At 40.2% G+C, this 20902-nt stretch overlaps 1 protein-coding gene across 9 annotated transcripts in view; it reads right to left on the reverse strand.

Annotated features, from left to right (window-relative positions):
- ZNF462 (zinc finger protein 462) overlaps positions 1–20902 on the reverse strand; it is a 159693-nt gene that overhangs the window by 20481 nt on the left and 118310 nt on the right. For 6 of the 9 annotated variants that reach the window (XM_089488621.1, XM_089488624.1, XM_089488625.1 and 3 more), the window contains 3 exons: positions 19197–19376; positions 11167–11422; positions 7311–7447 (listed from right to left, as the gene is read on the reverse strand). In XM_089488621.1, coding sequence (XP_089344747.1) covers positions 7311–7447; positions 11167–11422; positions 19197–19376 — 573 coding nt within the window. The remainder of the gene's footprint in view (positions 1–7310; positions 7448–11166; positions 11423–19196; positions 19377–20902) is intronic. The other 3 variants (XM_089488627.1, XM_089488628.1, XM_089488626.1) reach the window with 1 other exon arrangement.

Raw genomic sequence — 20902 nt, forward strand, 5'->3', positions numbered from 1 at the left:
ACACATGAACAGGGGAATCATTAGCTTCACCTCCTTCCAGTGTTGCTTTCCTCTTTGTGTATAGTGTGGTGTCCATTGTCCATTTGGAGGCTTATACCCTCAATACCCAGATTTACATCATCTCCACTTAGCTGTTACTCACAAAGTTTGAATTCACATACAAATAAGGAGACTGTAGCTGATCTCCCTCCAACCTCCAACTACACAAGATCCTAAAGTGCCAAGATATACAACTGAGTACCAAAGTTAGACGCGCCCTGGCCATTATATTCCCCATCATAATGTACAGATGTGAAGCCAGTAGAAAGAAAGTCATTTCATTTGAGATATGGTGCTGGAGAGTGCTTACGATACTGTGGACATCCAAAAATACAAACAAATGCATCCTAGAACAGATCAAGCCTCAACTCTCCATGGAAGCCAAGATGATGAAACTGAGGCTGTCGTATTTTGGCCACATCATGGGAAAGCGTGACTCATTAGAAAAGATAATAATGCCAGAGAAGGTAGTACAAAAGGAGGAAGACTGCACACAAGATGGCTAGACTCCATCAGGGAGGTCATGGTCTTGAATCTGCAGAATCTAAACAGAGCAGTGGAGAATGGAAAGGGGGGGGACTGGAGATTCTTTATTCATAAGGTCACCAAGAGTCAGGGTCAACTCAAAGGCAGTTAACAACAACAAACTGCTCACTTTCCAACCTTGTTGCCTTCCCATGGAAAGCAACAAGTTTGAAGAGGAGAAGCTCCTGATCATAAGCAAAACTCTGATTTTCCAGTGTTCTTGTTCATGGGGAGAATCTCCATGCAAACAGGAACTTCTGCATTTCAGACTTGTCACTTTCCACCTGAGGAAAATAAGGATGGAAGGAAAAGAGTTACAGCACTTGTTACTTCTACATACTAACTTCAGACCTTGCTAAATAAGAGTCTGAACTGGGGCACAGTCAGAATACATGTGACTCCATTCAGTTGTTCAGTTCATCTTTATTACCATAGACTAGCACATATGTGACTCCATTATCCCTTATAATAATCAATGCAAGGAGTTGTTCAGTAATAATGAAATGCAACTTTCCCCAGTTATGAACGCCAGTATTTATGAATGTGTTGTTTTTCATACAGATTTTATTTCTGTGAATTTAATGTAGAGGAGAGGGAAAGACCAAAAACAACGACAACAAAATGTTAACAAGAACTCAGTGACAATTATGTAATTAACATGTATTTTAATAATGCACTGTTAATTAAATAGTGCCTTTAATAATGCTGCAAGTACCATAGTCATTTATATTTTTCAAAAATGGATCATGAACAACCAGAAGACCTTTTTTTATTTTAAAAAAGAAGTCATCCTTTCTTTCCCAAGACGTATACAAAGGTAACATAGTCCTCAGGCATATTTTACTTGTTAAGTGGCATTCAGCCCTGGAAGAATGTCAGGGCATTTATTCAAAGGCTGGATGGGAGTGACTGATCAGAAGACAGCAGCAGCTAATTGCATTATCTGGGTTAAATGAAAAGCCTGCAGCTTTGACCAGGCGTGGGTTTGCATTTCTACAGCTCTGAGGACGGGAGTGCCAAAAGGGTTCAAGAGGTCAGGCTGTTAGGAAACCCAAGCTCTCTTTACAAGCCAGACGCTACTCCTTGCTGCCACTGTCTCTGTGCAACAACCACTTTCAGGCCTTTAAAAATCCCTCCTTAAAGGCTCATAAAGTACATAAGAGTTCCAGCTCCCACTGTGTCCATATAAGGTAAGCTAAAACCACACTCACGTTGCCCAACCTGAATCAACTGCACACAACACTCTCCGAGGCAGATTGATAACATCCTGTAGCCCCTAACAACTTAATGAGAAACACATTCCTCATTTCAAAATGAGCCTTGCTCTCAGCCCCAGCAACCCAATACTCTGGATGAAAATTGCATCTGCTGCATGTTGAGTGCTATCACTGAATCTTAATAGCAGTTTAATGAAAACTCCTGAGTAGCACCCTTCTCAACTATCTAGTAAAGCAGTGTTTCTCATAGGTATAAATTTTCAAAGCGGTAGCTGTGTCAATCTAGTCCAGTGGTTCCCAAACTTTGGTCTTCCAGTTATTTTGGACTTCAGCTCCCAGAATTCCTGACAGTTGGCCAAGCTTCTGGGAGCTGAAGCCCAAAACACCTGGAAGACCAAAGTTTGGGAACCACCAATCTAGTCCAGCATATCAATGAAGTGTTGTGTGAAATCTTTAAAAATAACAGATTCATTTTAGGATGTGCTTTCATGGATTACAACCCACTCCCTCAAAAGCAACTTGCATTCCTTGGATTTTTCTGAGACAGTGGATTGCAATCTATGAAGGTAAGTAGGTAGGTAGGTGCCTTCAAGCCACCTGTCAATTTAAGGTAGCCCCATGAATTTCATAGGGTTTTCTCAGGCAAAGAATATTCAGAGTGGTTTTCCCAGTTCCTTCCTCTAAAATATAGACTGCAGCACCTGGTATTTGTAGGTGGTCTCGCATCTAAATCTTAACCAGCCTTACTATCACCTAAGAAATCCCTGGGAATTTTAGCTTTTCTTAGTGGTGGTGGTGGTGGTGGTATTTTGATAAAGAATACTCTGCACCTTCACCAAATCAGAATTTTGCAGCTCTTTTAGGGAACCTAGGGCAATAAAAGGTAAAAGTATTCCCCACTGACAAGGTTGTCAAGGCCTATCCGATCATAGGGGGCAGTGCTCATCTCCATTACTAAGCTGAAGAGCCAGCGTTGTCAGAGATTATTATATGATCTGTGGCCAGCATGATTGCACAGAATGCCGTTTACCTTCCCACTGGACTGGTACCTATTTATCTACTTGCATTTTCACGCTTTCAAACTGCCAGGTTGGCAGAAGCTGAGACTAGTGATGGAAGCTCACCCCATCATGCGGCACCCGGGCCTCGAACTGCCAATCTGCCAATCTTGCAGTCAACAGAGTCAGCATCTTAACCATTTGAGCCACCGCATTAGATAATAAAAAATCCCAGTTATGTTTGTTATAGACAACAATAGCCCAGAATATGATGGAACAAATATGGAACAAATGTTGGACACTTACTTTTTTGTTAGTTTGCTAATAATATCAGCCTGGTAATTAGATCACACAGCAAGAGAAAGAAGATGCAGTGAAGATTAGTAGTGGAAACGTCTGCAGCAGAAAGACTGTATGACACAAGAGGAAATAGTAGACTAATACTAAATATTAACATGGGAGTATCAGCCTATAAACTTGGTACAGAGATCACTGTTACAGTTCTAATGCAGCATTGCAATCTATAATACAACTGTTAGTATCATCTGCCCTAAACACTTACTTAACGGTTAGCTTTGAAGTTCAAGCATCATCTGTATTATTCTTTATATTGATGACATTTACTAGGAAATTACAAAGGTCATGTGGGATCTAAGACATCTTAACTGGTTCTATGAGGCAAATAAAAATGTTGATTTAGTATGAGGGATTAATGTGACCACCCTCCCATTGAATACAAGAGATAGTACTGTGGGACTTGCCAGGGACCTTGTTTCTGAAGGATCCTTTAAATGCCACTGCTTGCCCAGGCTGTCCTCAAAAGTTAACAGAATTGTGGGAGCCCCCTACAACGAGGGCAAACAGTTAATGGAGGAAGGGGGTATATACTACCAAGTTCACCTAAAAGGGCTGTAATGCTCCCAATAGTAGACTCTTTTTAAGAGGAGAACCTGGGTCACCTAATAAATACTGGCACCCAGAAATGCCAGGGGCCCAGAACACTGACCTCTCAATGTAGGGGATAAGAAAATCAATGAGAGTTTCCCTATTGCTGGAAAGAAGAGAGATCCAACACAGGAACAATGTTCCTGAAAGTGATGGCACACAAAACGGCAGACAAAGAGTCTTCATGTATTCATTCACCAGCTGAAAAGCATCCATGAGGGGAAAAAATATGCTAAATCTATAATATAGTATAATTCTGTTCTAGGCTGGAAGGGCTTCTAGAACAGTGTTTCTGTGCCTGATCACATCTCCATCAGATGGAATCTCTGTTAGTAAATTTGGATTACTTTTGTTCATTGTCTCTTACTGCACTCTTGAAACCTCTGATCCTGGGCTGCTTTTACCTGTTTGCTCCTTACTGAGGCTGGGTTTTAGAAACCTGCTTACCTTGATTTTGGACTGCTACTTAGAATTCTAAGACCACCAACCCAGGTCCCCTTCCAGGCCACGATCCTTCTTTTCTGCTACCCTAATGAAGAATGATCATGCACAGACAACCAAAGCCATGTAAGGGTATTGGGAGGTGGGGGAGGTTAGTGATGGGGGCAGGAGTAAGGTAGTAATGGAGCAGAGCATCAAAAGAGAATATTTCATGCAGTCCCTAAGAAACCTAGAGAAGACAGAGACAGGCTTAGAAAATGTGTTAATTTGCAGTCACCTTCATTTTGTATGAAAAAAGTCTTTTCTGCATGATTCATGCATTGCATTACATTTGTTTATTCTTTTTACTCAAATGGGACACTTGCAAAAAGATTCAGTAGTACAATTAAGGCTGCAGCTACACTGCAGTTAATGCAGTTTTTTAACTGCCATGGCTCAATGCTATTACTCTGGGATTTGTAGTTTTGAGTTATTCAGCCCTCTCTCTCAGAGTTCTGGTGCCACAACTACAAATTCCAGGATCACATAGGCTGGATCCATGACAGTTAAAGTGGTGTCAAACTGTGCTAATTCTGCAGTGTGGCAGCTGGTGAAGTTGGTTAGGGAAGGAAATGTTTTTCATTGGTAAGACAAGCTTCCAACCACTTTGGATTTCTGCAGATTGGAACAACTGTGGGTGGTAATTTTGTGGGACCTATGAAATCAGTGTTCAAACAGTTTATTTCCGAAGCCGTCCTTTTCATCCCTGATGATAAAAAGATTTAAATTTAGATTTGCATGAAAGACTAGACTAATCCATTTTTTCATCTTCTCTAAAGGCTTATAGACTGGACAGTATTCAGGCAATACACCAGCAGTTCCCAAACTTTGGTCCTCTGGGTGTTTTGAATTTTAGCTCCCAGAAGCCTCAGCTACCTTGGTCAACATTCAGGAATTATGGCAGCTGAAGTTCAAAACATCTGGAAGACCAAAGTTTGGGAACCACTGTTCTATATGGTTCAAGTGCCTTCATACAAAAATCTACCTGCTTTAGCTTTTGATGTAGGCAGTTGAAAGAAAGAGTGAGCATTCTCAGTGATGGTACCCTGGCATTGAAATACTCTTCCTACAGAGACTTGCTTGGTTGCCTACATTGTGGAAAATATTAGGTACTTGTTCTCTCAGATTTCTAATTCTTCAGTTTTTATAACCTGTTCTCTTGAGATCTTTTCCACCATTATCCTCTGATGCTGGTTTTTATTTTGGTTTAATCAGTAGCTGTTTTAAATCTGTTTAGGTTTTTATGTCATATTTTACTGCTTTCTCACACTTTATGGTTTTAACCACTATGTTATGTACCAGCAGGAGTGTTTCTGCTATGGAAATGCATTAAATTAATAAATATATTTTGTTGAAGTAATTGCGCAAAGAAAGTACAGTGCCCCCCCTCCCAAAGTGGGCAATCGTATATAGCTTTCTCAAAGACACAAGAAATAACAAGCTTGGCACTGACAGACTGGACCTAAACATCAGTAGTGCTCAAAATCATCTTGTTGCTTCTTTCAGAGAGATAATCACAGCTGATTGGCTAAATCCCTGCAAATTCACTTTCAGGAAATCAAAGTCAGCATAGCACAGCAGTGTGTGTGCGTGCGTGTGCGTGTTTTGTTTTGTTTTGATCCATGCTTTTTAGGCAGTGCTCCAACCTTACCTATTTAGAGTCCTGAAATTTCTTCAGCATCACAATTCCAAACACCACTAAACTATGTCAGAAAATAAACAGGAGCTCCCTTGATCCACTTTCATTCCCCAGAAAGGTGTAAAACAAAAAAACAATACTGGTTCTAGAAGTCCCTCTGCCTCCCCCTTTGCCATCTTAAAAAGCCTTGTAAAACAGATAAACCTTCTAGCATGCCCTGGAGGTCAACAGGATCTGGCAGTCTGGCGCTGGTAACTCCCTAACTCCCTCCGTGTTTAAGCTCAACACTAGAAGCCATTGTTTGCTCAGCTATTGCTTTCACGAAAGGTGGCTCTGTTACATGCATTTTGAATCCCTGAGAGGTCTCTCTCCATTTTTTTAAAGGGGCGTCTGTGAAAGTCATTGGTCTTCTGACACAGTCATCAGAATGGCTGCAAACTCTATAGTCTTCTCATGTCCCTTGCTTAGGTACTCAAAAGCAGCAGAAGCTTATGGAAAAGTGGCAGGCTACCATATGTCTGTTGCGACGTAAAAAAACCCCTCCAGAAAATAATAAAAAAAAAGATTTCCTCTGGGAGAGAGACGGCACATGCAACTCTCATTACCTCAGCACCAATACCCTGCTGAGGGAATACTGCTCAGCCTGTCATCAGGCAGAATGCCACCACACCACATGGGTACGGATTGCGATAGCCAACAGACCATCGCTACGTATCAAGTGTGATAACTATGGGCAGGATTCCCAGCCTTGAAGAGACCCAACAGCTGTCTCTTCAGAGCATGCAATTCTGCCGCCAACAGAATCTGAAATTCTTCCTTCAGCTTTCTGAGGTTAGGAGGGTGGGGGAGGTCCCAGAAAATGCGAAGAGTTCGCAATTTTGTGTGCTAGAATGCTGAGTCCCCTTCACATTACACAATCACAGTGCTGTCTTCACTTAAACTGCCATAGCTGCATTCTATGGGATCCTGGGTTTTGTAGTTTGGTGCAGCACTATGGAGCACTCTGGCTAAAAATTCTGAGTACCTCACACCAATGACCACCCCCAGGACTCTACAGGATGTTGCCAGGCCAGTTAAGGTGTAATAACAGTGCTTTAATTCTGTAGCATGAAAGGCCCCAAGTACAGCCTGATGCTAGGCACAGAAAGTTGTGGATATGAGCTATTATATCAGTGATGTGGTCACATACAGAAACCCATTCATCCACATACATAATCTATTATAGCATGTGTTCCATCTGTAGTTGAAATGTAGTATACAATAATGTTCTCAAGACAGCACAAGTCCCTGCATTTTCTCCATTCATAGTCTACATATGTTGAACTACCAAGATGCCCAAGACAAACAACTGAGGGATGCCATCATCCCTGTAAACTTTCCTGCAGCACCCGTTTTCCTAATGAGGAATGGGAGCTTTCAGTGCTGACCCAGGTTAGCCCCTGATACATTCGGGTGGTGCTCCTTTACCTCTATGAAGGACGATATGGTCAATCATGTTCCGTTTATATTTGGTGTGGTACAGACAGAGAGGACAGCGGAGATCTTTGGGTCCTTCTTCAGGAACTGCTGAATGCCCAGCTTCCACGTGCATAGTAAAAGCAGATCTACAAACAACAGGGAGCAGTGGAAAAGCTCAGAACAGGATGTCATGACACCATAGTCTTTTGGTAATGTTGATTTGTGTCAGAAGTTAAAGACTCTACTATGTTCTTCAAAACAAAGGTTAGCAACATTTGTCAAGACTGGCCTCCCCAAGACAAGAAAGAATGGCTTTAAACATTCCCAAGGGTTTGTTCAGCCGGAAGGGTACTTAACCTCTTAATTGTGGCTAAATTATTGGTAGTGAGCTACAGTATCATATCCTTCCCCTTTCTTGATACACACCCCAAATTAATGGTAGTGAAACCTTGTATCAACACTAGTGTACTGACTAAGTCTAACCAGGAGTCTATTAAACCAATACTAAAGCACTATTTCAGGGTTATGCCAAAATGATATTTACACAATGGAGTGAGATTCCCACATGGTTTTAGATAATGCACTTCACTTTACATGATGGACATTTTATAATTAGTACTATCTTTATCAAAAAGGAATTTGAAGTATTTACTGTATTGCATTTATGCTTTTCTGTTTTATATGCCTTATAAGTTGTATATATTTTATGGTAAAATCTGTTGTTTTCTATTAAACTGGCCTATGACCATAACAAATTGACCATAATTGATTCGGGGTATTTGCACCAGCCCCAAAATGAAACCAAAGCTAAACAGCTAACCTGGTTTACTTGTGTTCTAGACATGAAACCTATCCACTGGAAAAGGAATGGGTGTGGATTGGATGTATGACCTATGCAAAGCACTCCAAGAAGCAAAAACTCACAAAACCAAACCAAAAATAAAAACCCTTCCCAAGCCATTCCATTAGACCAACACACATTGATGCAAGTGTTTCCATTCATATTAACATGTTAGATAAATTCAAGGATTTCTTTACAAGGACACTAGTCAATTGGTTATAACCACCAGTTATCAGGGTCACTATGCTGAATACCAGTTGCTAGGGAATAGGAGCAGGAGGGTGCTATTGTCCTCATGTCACACTTACAGGCTGCATAGAGCCACCTGGTTAGCTACCATGGAAAAATAATGCTGGACAAGCTAAACCTTTGGTAAAATGTTCTTAAGTGAGGACAGCATACCCATGTTCCCAGACTAGGTAAAATCTGTATATTCACTCAACATCATGGTCCAGTCAAATATATACCAGGTTGGGTGAAAGAGCTAAAAAAAAAAAAAAGGGGGGGGGGCTCTCTCATACTGTAGTAACTATCTATAATTCCATAGGGAGGACATACATTGAGCATTCTCGGTTCCAAGCCACAGGATACACAGGTAGTGCTTTCCAGAATTATGATACATACCTACAAAGTAATTGCAGGATTTCATTGATGAATCCCACAGGACAACCTTATAATAATGGGGTGGGTGAGTCTTTTTCTATTAATTTAAAGAAGCAAAGTGATGCAAAGTGTAACTGCATTTGCAATTTTCCCTGCCCAGATACACTCTTTGTCAAATTCTTTTGGAAAGCTGGAGTTATTGTTTTGCTTTTTTTAAATGATGGATTCCCAAGTTAGACAAATGAAGGCTTTGCTGACTGCAGAACACTACAAAGTCATTAAGAATTCATATTATTTCCTCTCAGGCCGGATGCTTCATAGTAAGTGTCAGCCTCTAAGTAAAACAGAAAAGGGGAAAGAAGCAACATTTGTTCAGGAAGTGTGCTTCCTAGGTTATTTCTAAAGGACCTAAGTACACTTTTTGTAGTCACAAACCTGTGTGTCTTTAGACTGTATCAAAATGAATTATGACAGAAATACCCAGAGCATGAGCTTACAACAGTAGGCGGAAGCAGATGTTCATACTCTACTTCTTTCATCTCTCCATTTTCATTTCACTTTTTCTGAACTTGGAGAATTTTGTTTCTTTTGGACAACCACTCACAGAATGGCCCAGCCAGAATGATCACATACAAAAGAAATTTTAGCTTAATCACTGCACTGTAAATTACATTTCTTACATTTTGAGCTACCAGATCCCTGTGTTGCTTATTGAATTATATCACTCAGTACCTTTGTACCCCCTGACAGAATTATGGCCATAGGAACCTTTAGAGTGTACATTCCCAAGCACTATGATATTAAGCCAAACCTCATTCTTCAAAGTTACTTATGACTAGCCTTTTTCAACCAAGTGCCCTCAGATGTGCTGGACTAAAACTCTCTGGCTGAGAACTAGTCCCACACATCTGGGAGGGACTGTGTTGGTGAAGGCTGTTTTAGTCATCTGACGTTCAAAGAAGAGAGGGGAACAGTAAATGTAATGTTTCTGTTTGCATCAGAAACATTGCATTTTTACATTAGGAACATTGACATTTTTACTCCCTCAGCTAAGCATAGAGGTGGAGGGGGTATTCAGTACAACAGCCCTTAAAGCAACTCACCAGTCACTCATACTTTAAACCTGAAGCTGCAATTCTTTATGCCAGGGTTTGGTAACTGTATGAGGCCTTGATTCAAAATTTCTACACCCACCCTACCCCCGAGGCCTATAGACATGTCCCACACCATCTCAAATACTTTCTTTACACTCCATTTGTCCTTCAAAATGATGAGCAGAAGTCATGTCCCACGACTTGCATCCCCATTTTGAAGGAGGGTAAAGAAAGTATTTGAGGAGGCATGAAGGTTCTAAGAAGGTTTGGGGAGTTAGCAGGGTTTTTCTGTGTATTAGGATGCATTTGGTAGGGTTTTGGGTTTTTGGGAAATATTTTGTCTGAGTATCACAAAATTTTAAAAAAAATGGAACAGAGGTTTGGGGAAATCAGTGTGGGGCTTTCTTTAATAAATGTTGTTAGTTTTCACTTTTAAAAGAACAAAATTTCAAACAAACTTTAAAAAAACAGTCAAATATTAAACAACAAACCTGTAGTGTCTACCAATAAACATTAGAAGGCAGTAGCTTTTCAATTATTTTCTGTTATATCTTTCCATACCAATCACATTCAATTCATATCTACTCTTCTATACACTCATTAAAAAAAAAAGACTCACTTCCTCTTCTCTATCCTCTTCATCATCCTCTTTCCTCTATCTTTCTCTTCCCTCTCATCTTCTCTCTCATTTTTGTTTTCTTCCCGCTAATCCTCACCTATCTCTCACAACTTTCTCATCAACTTCACCATTCTTACCTCTAACTACCTACTTGTGGGGGGCTTTAAGGGTAGCATGGGACCTCTGGACCACAATTTCTCCACCCCTATTTTATGCCCCATGAAACACAAAAAGACTCACTCCTCTGATGTTACAAAACATATAAGAAGACATTTATTATTTCTAATACAGTCATCCCTCCCCTTGTTCGTGGACTTGGGATCTGTGATCTTGCTTACTCATGGATGGCAAGCGGGGAGGGAACAAAATGATGTGTGCACCTGTGGTGCATGCAGCCATTGAAATCAATGGGACTCTAATATCGACAATTTTTCTGATTCGCGGGGTGGTGGTGGTTGTTCTGGAACGGATCCCCCAAGAATCGAAAAGGACAACTGTATTACAAAACTTTGCTAAATGTTGCGCTGCACAGCTATAGCAACACACATTTCTAAACCTGCTTCCTATCAGCTACCAGGTGATAAAACAGATGAGTATGGCAATAAATGCGAGGAGAATATTCTGATCCTTATCAGCTCCTGTTCCTACAAAGTTCACTGAGGTTTTATAACGTGAAAAGATATGTTCAGCGCTTCTGCAATTACTTACTTAAAGCCAGTATAAAAGGAACAATCTTTGCACTTGAACAGCTTCTTCCCTCCATGTTTGTCACGATAATGACGCCGAATGCTCTGAATGTAACCCGACGAGAATTCACAAAATTCACAGTTTAGGATGGGTTCAGCTTTCTGTTCTGCTCCAGAAGTAGGGATGGGGCTAATGTTGTTATTGTTCCTTGCCAGAGCTGCTGACTGGTAGTGGTTCAATTGCTGCTGGACATCTGGAGGCTCCGAGTAGGAAGAATCTGTGGAGAAGAAAGGAATGACTGATTAAATTGACTGCACTTTTGGACTGCTCAATAACCAAAGTTTTCCGGATGGTGTACATACACATAGAGAGACAGACAGACAGACAGAATATAATATAACAAAATAAACCAAGGTCACGACTAAGTAGTAAGCTGGTAAAATGAAATCGCCAAAGAAAATGAAAGCTCAAGGGCCCCCTCTAAGAAGGTCTTTCCAGTTTTGGATGTGGATGTCCTCAATATGCAGATGGCACCTAGCTTTAGCTCCCTTTTCTTCAGACCCAGTTAAGACTGCAGAAATCCTGAAAGGATGGCCTAGATCAGCAATGGGTTAGATCCTTGTTAACAAACTACAGCACAATCCATATAAAGTGCCTTGGAAAAGAATTCACTTCAACCATTCACCTTGCATTTTTCACATTTTGTTGTGTTATAACTTGGATTTAAAGAGGATTTAATTGGTATTGTTAGCAACGCCACTCTGCTTTTGTTTACTTTGGTTTTGTTCTACAAATAAAACTAGTGTGCAACTTCATAGCATTGAGTACCCTGTGTACTTCAATTGGTAACAATGGCAATTAAGTCTATAAAATTTCAGGTTGTAACACAACAAAATGTGGATGTTGTCAAAGAAATAGTCTCTTGTAGCATTGTAAAGAATGTATCACCTTATGTTGCCCTCTGAAAATTTAAGTCAAGGATCATGATTTGCATCCTTCTGGATCTTACTACATTCTATCCTCTCCCACAACTGTATAAATATGCCTTATACCTTATACTACTGCATCTGAAGAAGTGGGGTTCTATCCATGAAAGCTCATGCAAAAAATAAAAACCAGTTAGTTGTAAAGGTGCTGTCACGTTTCTTCCCCACCCCTTCCTCCTTTTTATGCAACAAAATGTGGAAAAATCAAAGGAGTGTTAGTGGTGATTAATTCTGAAAAGCACTTCATGATGGAGGCACTGTTGCGGCATGCCTTCTGTTTAGGTACTTCCCAAACAATTTTCCTATAAGGAATGCTGGATCCAGAGTTTCTGCATGTGTCCTCTCATGTCAGGCACCCCCACCTGTGGCATTTTAAAAGGCCTTGTAATTGTATTAGTTGATGCATTTTATGGTCATTTTATGCTTTACTGATGTTTAATTGCTGTGGCTCTGAGGATGCCTTTACTAAGAACAGGATGATATTGAGTTAGTCTGCTCATGCCAAGGCTATTGCAGGAGCAGTGTGTTTGCCACTCATGCAAAGTGGCACACTGGGCCTTGCTGCACAACCAGAGGTCACCACTTTTGAAGGGAAGATCAGAGATGCAGAATTTACTTTACAAAATCCTCACTCCACTGACACTCTCCTAACTCTCTGGAGCCTTCCAAATATACTTTTGAAAATAAGTAGATGGGAAAGGATGTGAATTACTAATTGTTTTAATATAACTTCTACTCTTACTTACTTTCTATAGAGCCCATACAGACAGGCCAAAATAATGCTGCTTCGGGTCACTTTGGAGGTATATTGTTTAAATGATGTATGTGTCCTAAGAGGCCAGAAGCTGCACCAAAGCCACCCTCTAGTCCTAAGGACTGGAGCACAGCTTTGGTGCAGATTCTGGCCTTTAAGATGCATGTGTCATTTAAACAGCATACCTCCAAAGTGATCCAAAGAAGCTTTATTTGGGCCTATCTGTATAGGCCCATAGTTAAGTTGTTGTTATTGTGTGCCTCCCAGTCATTTCTGACTTATGGCAATCCTAAAGCAAATTATCACTGGGTTTTCAGGGGCTGAGAGGGTGTAATTTGCCCAAGGTCACTCAGTAGATTTCCATGGCCAAGTGGGGAATTGAACCCTGATCTCATAGTCCTAGCGCTATGCTCAAACCACTACACCACGCTGGTTATAATCCTGTTACTACTGCATAATTACTTTAAAAGTGAATTTAGTTTGAAAAAAATCTGGGTCTGAGTCATCTTGTCTTGAAAGAATAATATAACTATTCAAGTTACAAAGATTTAGTACATTCTGAAAGGGATGGAGATTAAAGCAACAAATCCTCCTTCTTTTTATTTGTAAAGCACGAAGTACATCAAAACAATAGCTGGACATAAATACTGCCACATCCATTTACATTCTGGATAAAACCATTGACTTGCATAAACATAACTATTAATGGAAGAAATAGATGGAAATTTAATCTACTTTAAGATTCATGCATCACAACATCATAAAGTTTAGGAAAACAAGTTACGAAACAATATTCAAGTATGGAACGGCCATAAAATGAAAAGAAGATGTCCTCTGCTGGAGGCTTACAGATAGGCAAAATATTTGCAAGATTTGGCTCTCATTTAAAGCAACATCCAATCATGGAAGATAACTTCGCAAGTTTTGTTATAATGTGGAAAAAAATATCCATACAGAAGTCAAAGATTTTCTTTTAATTCTACCAATTAAAGCAGAAAGCCACAGATATATATATATATAACTAGAAGAAAAAATGTGATGCTGTTGAGAAATATTGTAAAAGTACAGTAGCAAGAAAGAGGCTTTGAACACCTGTTGCTTGTAATATTTACTCAATCCTTACAAGACTTCTAAACATTATTGACTAACCACAGTTATATACTGTACAGTGGTTTCCATGGCACATAGGTAACAGATGAAATAGCGTATGCACAAGCAAACTGTATGTCTGTAAGTCCCCTCCTCTGAACATGTTCTTTAAATATTTCCGTGTCAAATTTACAAGATTCTCACTCATACATATCAGTTTAGAACACCTGGAATGCCAAAGTTTGGGAATAACTCTTGCCACATTTTGAATTTCAAGACAAATCTGGAATTTCACCCTCTTTAGATCTTTCCCTTGAATTTTCTGTATTACAATGCCATGACTATGGGGATATTTCAGGGGAAATTCTACAGTTTGCAATTGGTTAAACACTTGGTGCACACCAACCATGAATATCTGCTGAGTATACCAAAAAGATACAGATATTTTCCAACCATATTTGTCACTTTCAAAGTGATGTCCTTCAAAAGTGCCAATCCTTCCTTACCACTGGCCATGCTAGATAGGGCAAGGTCAGTTATTCCCAAACGTTGGCAACGTGTTTTAGACTTTGACTCTCAGAATCCCAGACTACTGGCCAAGATGGCTGGGGCTTGTGGGAGCTGAAGTCCAAAACATCCAGAGAACTAGATTTTGAGAATTACTGGGCTAGGTGAAGATGCAGCATATGGAGGGTGCCATTTTGGGGAAGGCCAACTAAATGTTAATCTTCACATATAATGTGTAGAATGTCTCCAAAATTCCTTCCTATGTTTTCTATGGGGCCAACTGTCACTATCAACAAAGTCGTATGTCAGGAAGACAGGTAAGAGAAAACTTTATACTCTGTCTGTCCCTCTACTAAGAGTCTGTGCTAGGTGGAAGTCAAGTCTGGGTGGGAGTCTGTTTAGTCAACATGCCCCATGAAGAATTATAAAGTTGTTCTATTTTTACTACCTAAGTTACTTTCCTACTATAACACATATTCCGGTTGTTTTGTGGAAATACACCCAGATCTCATAATCTTATAACAAGATCTGGCCAGGGTGATGGAAGCCATACTCCAACTCAAGGTTAGGTTTCCAGTCTATAATTTCCATGTGCTGTTCCTGGAACAGAACTGATCTAAGAGCCAGAAGATGGCAGAACTCTCACCCGAGGTACAGAAAGTTAAGAGCAGAAGCCCTGATACCATAAGCCTAGACAATTCAGAGACTGAACATGCCCTAAAAATGCAGGAGCAAATGTATGCCAAGACATAGCCACACATGTTTGTTTCAATGTAGTAATACTTTTGAGACTGAGAAGAATACATTTCTATCATGAGCTTTTGTGGACTCCATCTGAAGAAGTGGACTGGAGTTCATGTAAGTTTATGCTAGGAGCTGACATTGTGCACTGATGGGTTTAAGGAGCAAACAGGGGAAAAGGTCATATGATATTCATATGATATTCCTGGCTTACATTTCAGAATCCCTGACAGCTTTTGTCCAAGCTTTGAATCTGTTGTTGAATCTGTTCTGAATCTAGTGTTCATCAAATTTATTTCCAAATGTACAATGTTCTACAAAAATACATCTGATAGGCCCCTAAAGTAAACGAGACACTTAGAAACAAAGAAGAGAAGAGAAACGCAGGGACTGATAAGCATGATAATGGCAGCACTTTGAAAGAAGATTTCTAGGATATTTCATCCTGCAGACAGAAATAATTTTAACCAAGCCGATTTAGCAGAAGAAAATTTCAACACATAACTTTTCTCTCTAGAGCCTGCTGCTTCATATTCAAACTATGCCCCAAATAAAGGAAGCTATAAAGTATAACCCTGATATTTACATATAAGAATGAGATATGTAAAGCTGCAACAAGTACATGAAAACAACAGCTCAGGATATTATTGCATTTCTGGAGAAAAAGGGGAACAGAGAAATAAATGTTTTGATCTAGAAAACTGATTAGGAAGGTATGCAACCCTAATTTGTATTTTGCATGTTCAATTCATATCCCCACTCAGTTTGGAAAATCATATAATCAGAAGGGCAATTGGATACTTGAATTCTGCATGCGCATACACAACACACCTCTATTTTTATGATTACTTTTTTTGCAAGCAATATCTGTTGCTATAAGGTTGTCTGTGTTTTATAGCTAAAGTTGTTTTTTAAAGTTTTTTTTATAGTTAGTTTGTTCTTTTATAGTACTGTACTTCTTTGCTTTTGGTTCTCCAGTGGTACCAAAATGGATATTTCCACATAGAAAGTAATAAACTAATTTGAGGGTTTGTTAACAAATAAATTTGTGGATTTATTATTTGTTAAATAATAGATTTTAAACAGGTCTTTCTGCAATACGAGTTGCTAAACGTACATACAACCACAGTAAATGTTTTCATCATTCCTGTTCATACCATCTCAATAGCAAGCCTTTAATTAGTATTATTTTAAGAAAATGTTTTAAATGTTAATTGTTGAAACTTACATTCTCATAAGCCTGCTCTTTCTCCAAGAAATGTATTTATCCCATTTTTTAAAAAAATAATTGTCATCAAGATAGAACGGACAGAGACCAAGATCATACATTATGATTCACAACTAAGTGGAAACGTAAAACCAAACCTTCCTGGTCTGAACCCAGGATACCTATCCATTACTGCCACTTGACTAAAAATGTTCTTCTGATCCTGGCCTTTTTAATGCAATATGCAATAGGAGGCATGCAACAGGAGAAAGCAAACATGAGTTGGCAACTGTGGTCAGAATATCCTAGGAAGGGGCAATATCATAATGGTAGAGCATATGCTTTGCATACAAAAGGTCCCAGTTTCAGTCCCTGGGCATCTTCAGACATGGCTGAGAAAAATCTCCTGACTGAAACCCTGGAGAGATGCTACCAGTCAGTCTGCTAGATGGAACAATACTCTGACTCACTGCAAGGCAGCTTCCCATATTCCTGTGTACTGTACTGGGTAAAGTGCTCCATTTAGTTCGGTATCACAGTAAAACAGTTGTGACATAAACTGTGCACAATTGATTCTTTTTAGAAAGTTCCTTCTGAACTGATATGAGATATAATTAGCAGACATCATTCACTGCGTGGATGGCGATACCTCTATGCCAGGATATTTCCAGCAAAATGTGTCACCAACACTTCAGAGAATGTGTTTAACCATCCTTGCCGGAGCACAGAAAGGTAAGTTAAATAATTAGCACAAGTGTGTGTCATTTTAATATGTTCTGGCACATTATGGGGGGGGGGAATTGGGGGTGTGGAAGTGATGTACAAGACCAGCAGGACTGAAGAAAAGCTAAAGGCTTGGGGAGCCAATAATAACAAAAGCCAAGATAAGCCTTGCTGACTGCAGCTTGGTTTGTCTCCCTTTGGCAGAGGTTTCGCAAAACAAGGAGGAGCAGTGGTACTTGGAAGGTGACTGCTCTGATGCCACAAATATATCTTGGCAGAAGGCCACATTTTGTGGCTATTTATCCAACCGCGAGAGGCATGGGACCTAGGCTTACGGTTTTCCAAAGCACTGGAAAATTCCTACTGTACAAGTGCCAAGCTATTCTTTTTTTAATTACCTGAAGTGCCCAAGAGGCTTTTTGATTTATGATGCCATCTTGAGTTCTGGTCTGTAGGAGGGGAGTGTGCATGCATGTATTCACCTTCAAGTCACCTGTCAATTTATGGCAACCCCATTTATTTCATAGGGTTTTCTTAGGCAAGGAATATGCAGAGATAGTTTGCCAGTTCCTTCTTCTGAAATATAACTGACAGCATCTGGTACTGGTTGGCAGTCTCCCACCCAAAACCAGTGCTGACTCTACTTATCTTTCAAGATCAGACAGGATTTGGTGCCTTTAGGGTGTTTAGGCCTGTACAAGATTTTAAATACAAACCTACCAAACATATTTCAAGATGACCAAACTTTGCTCAAGCAAATATGATAAAAACAAATAAATTACACAGTGCAATTTTGCTGGGGAAGGGCACAGGACAGCAGTACATAGCAAAGAGCAAAGGAAATATCCAATAAAACTAAGATGTTGTTTCATAGCCAAAATCTCTCAGAACTGGTCCCTAATGTGATAGAAAAAACTGAACTGGGTAATGAGCCAGATCCATTGCTCAAATTCCGAAAAACAAGGTTGGAAAATCACTTTAAAAAGATAATTTAAAAGAATTGTTCCCATTCCTTCTTGTAGTAATTGAGAGATTATTCATTACACTGTCAAAAACCTGTTTTACTTGTTGGCATTGGATGAGGGCTTAAGACTGATAAGAGAATGGAATAGAAAAAAAATTCTTATTAAAATGGTTCAAAAATACACTTTAAAACTAACTTTTTAAAACTGAACTTGAAAACCGTTACTCATTACAATGATAAGTAACTATCCCATCATCATCACATTATTTCTCAAGTTTAATTTCATTACATCCTTGTTATGACCACCACCCCCCTGCAAATACCTTATTATGGCAAAGTGACAATGAAATATAAGCAAATAAAGAAAAAGTGGAATGAACCCACCCACTAAGGATGGTCTCAGTTTCACAGTATGACACAAGCACCCAAAGAGTTCATGAGATGTAAATTAAGATTGGGAGTGTACGCATGACAGAGAAAGTGAGTGAGAGAAAAGGAGGGAGAAACAGAGATTGCGATTACCTGGGAGAACTGGGTATAGATTTGGCCACTAGAATGCAAAGATAGTGGCACTTAATTTAGTGCAAAGGAATTTGCAAAGAGTAGATAGCTCTGGAGAAGTTTCCATGCATCATTAAAGGGATCACGTAACTCACTCGCTGTGAACCCCGCCCCTTGTTTTCTTCCCACACACAAAGCCTCCCAGTTTGAAAATCTTCACCCTAAAGTGACACATTAAACAGCGATGAGAAATATGCGCTGCAGCAGTGTGGGAAGTAGGTAGATAGCGAAGCAGAGTTCAAGAACACTACAGATTTGCTCACTTCATGCTGCACAGACACTCGGAAGGAAGCTAAAAGCAAAATCACAGAAGAAACAGGCAGAATAGCAGATGCTTCAAAGGATGTTATGAAATACAATTATGTCCCTGGCCAGCGTCTACATTTTTAGCAGTATGTATGCGAGCTGAAAAAACCAAGGCCTGAAGGCCCAGTGACATTGGTTCTGCCCTCATGTGCACAGGCCTTGATTTCTTTAACTCAGCATAGATATCAGAATCTCAGTTTAAAAAAAAATTACCCTTGTTGCACTTCAGCAGCTCGCTCCAGTTTGCCCATCTCTTGACTTGTTTGTAGGAGGAATCAGCATTCAGAAAACTCGGACATAGATTTTGTTCTGCTGCCATTAAAGGAAGGCTGAGGGTGAAAAGTTTCTCTCCATCACCCTCTACGTGTTGGAGTTCCATGCAAAAGGAGGTAGCTGAGATGTACAAGAAAAAAAATCTGAGGGCTTAGAAAACGTCTGGAGCTTAACTTATTGTATTTATTGCTATATGTACTCGACTATAAGTTGAAAAAATTATGCCCAAAAATCAACACTAAAATCCTGGGTCAATACAGTAATACTGCTTAGAAAGTTCCTGATAGAAGCTCAACTCTTGTCCCACTCTCTGTGCCTGGCAGTGACCTCTGAAAGAGCTGCTAAGGCAAGGTGTGTGTGTGAGAGAGAGAAAGAAAGAGAGAGAGAGGTGAAACCTTCTCTCCCCATCCTCATTCTCCTCCAGATCTATCTCCCCATCAAACAAACACCCCATTTAACTCCTTTCCTCCCTTCCTAAGCCAATGTTAAAGCCCTTTCTCTCCATCAAACAGCCTATTTAACGCCACTTCCTTCCCTTTTCAATCCAGCAAACTGTCTTCTCCAGCACCAAGTGGTGTTAGGTGGTCGGGAGGGGCCCAGACAAAAGAGGATAAGGGAAGGAAGTGGTGTCTTCCCCTTTATATCCCCCACATGCCCCTAGGTTTTACCCTTGAGTTATCCATGGGTCATATCAAAGTCCATGCTTTTGGCCCCAAAACCTTCCCTCCACTTATACATGAGGTTGGCTTGTACACATATATACGGTAGACTTATAGTCAACTGTTCCTTTCAAAAAACTCCAACCAGCTATTGTCCCGTTCCTGAGTGGTCTCCTAGTCAGGCAGATCAAGAAACTGGGCTACTTGATTTCATTCATAGAGGTACAATGTATAGCTTTAGACTTGGCAGTCATCCCCACCTAACCTGATCATACAAAATGGGGCCAATCTCAAAATGGCCAACACTCTCCCTTCAGCTTGTAAAATGTGGGTAGACAAGGCAACTGTTACATGGATTTGTAATTGGTTGTCCAGCCAAACCCAAAGGGTGCTCAGCAATGGCTCCTTTTCATCCTGGAGAGAAGTGACCAGTGGGCTCTGTCCTGGGGCCAGTGTTAATAAACATCTTTATCAATGACTTGGATGAAATAATTAACGGCATACTTATCAAATTTGCAGATGATACCAAATTAGGAGGAGTAGCTAACATCCCATAGGACAGGATCAAAATTCAAAATGACCTGAATAAACTTGAAAGCTTGGCCAAAGCTAACAAAATGATATTCAGCACAGAAAAAAACGTAAGATATAGTATGCTTGCTCCATGCGCGGGCGCACCATACGTGGTTTCCTGTTTATGTGGAAATCACGTCGCCATTAAATGAATGGTGTGCGTGTCCACCACACGTGTGTGCTGCACTGCTGTGAGCACAAGCCCCATTCTATTGAATGGGGCTCGAGCTTACACAGGATTTGCCTTATGCGGGGGGGGGGGGGGGGGGAAGGGTCCGGAATGGATCCCCTGCATAAGGCAAGGCTCCACTGTACCGCACTTAGGGCAGAAAAATAAAATGCATAGATATAGGATGGGGGGCACCTGCCTTAAGGAGACTACATGTAAAAGGCATCTAGAAGTTCAAGTATATC

This window comes from Sceloporus occidentalis, unplaced genomic scaffold (genome assembly GCF_023333645.1).
Source record: "Sceloporus occidentalis isolate IW3139 unplaced genomic scaffold, rSceOcc1.0.p SCAF_1, whole genome shotgun sequence".
In the NCBI taxonomy this organism is placed as follows: Eukaryota; Metazoa; Chordata; class Lepidosauria; order Squamata; family Phrynosomatidae; genus Sceloporus; species Sceloporus occidentalis.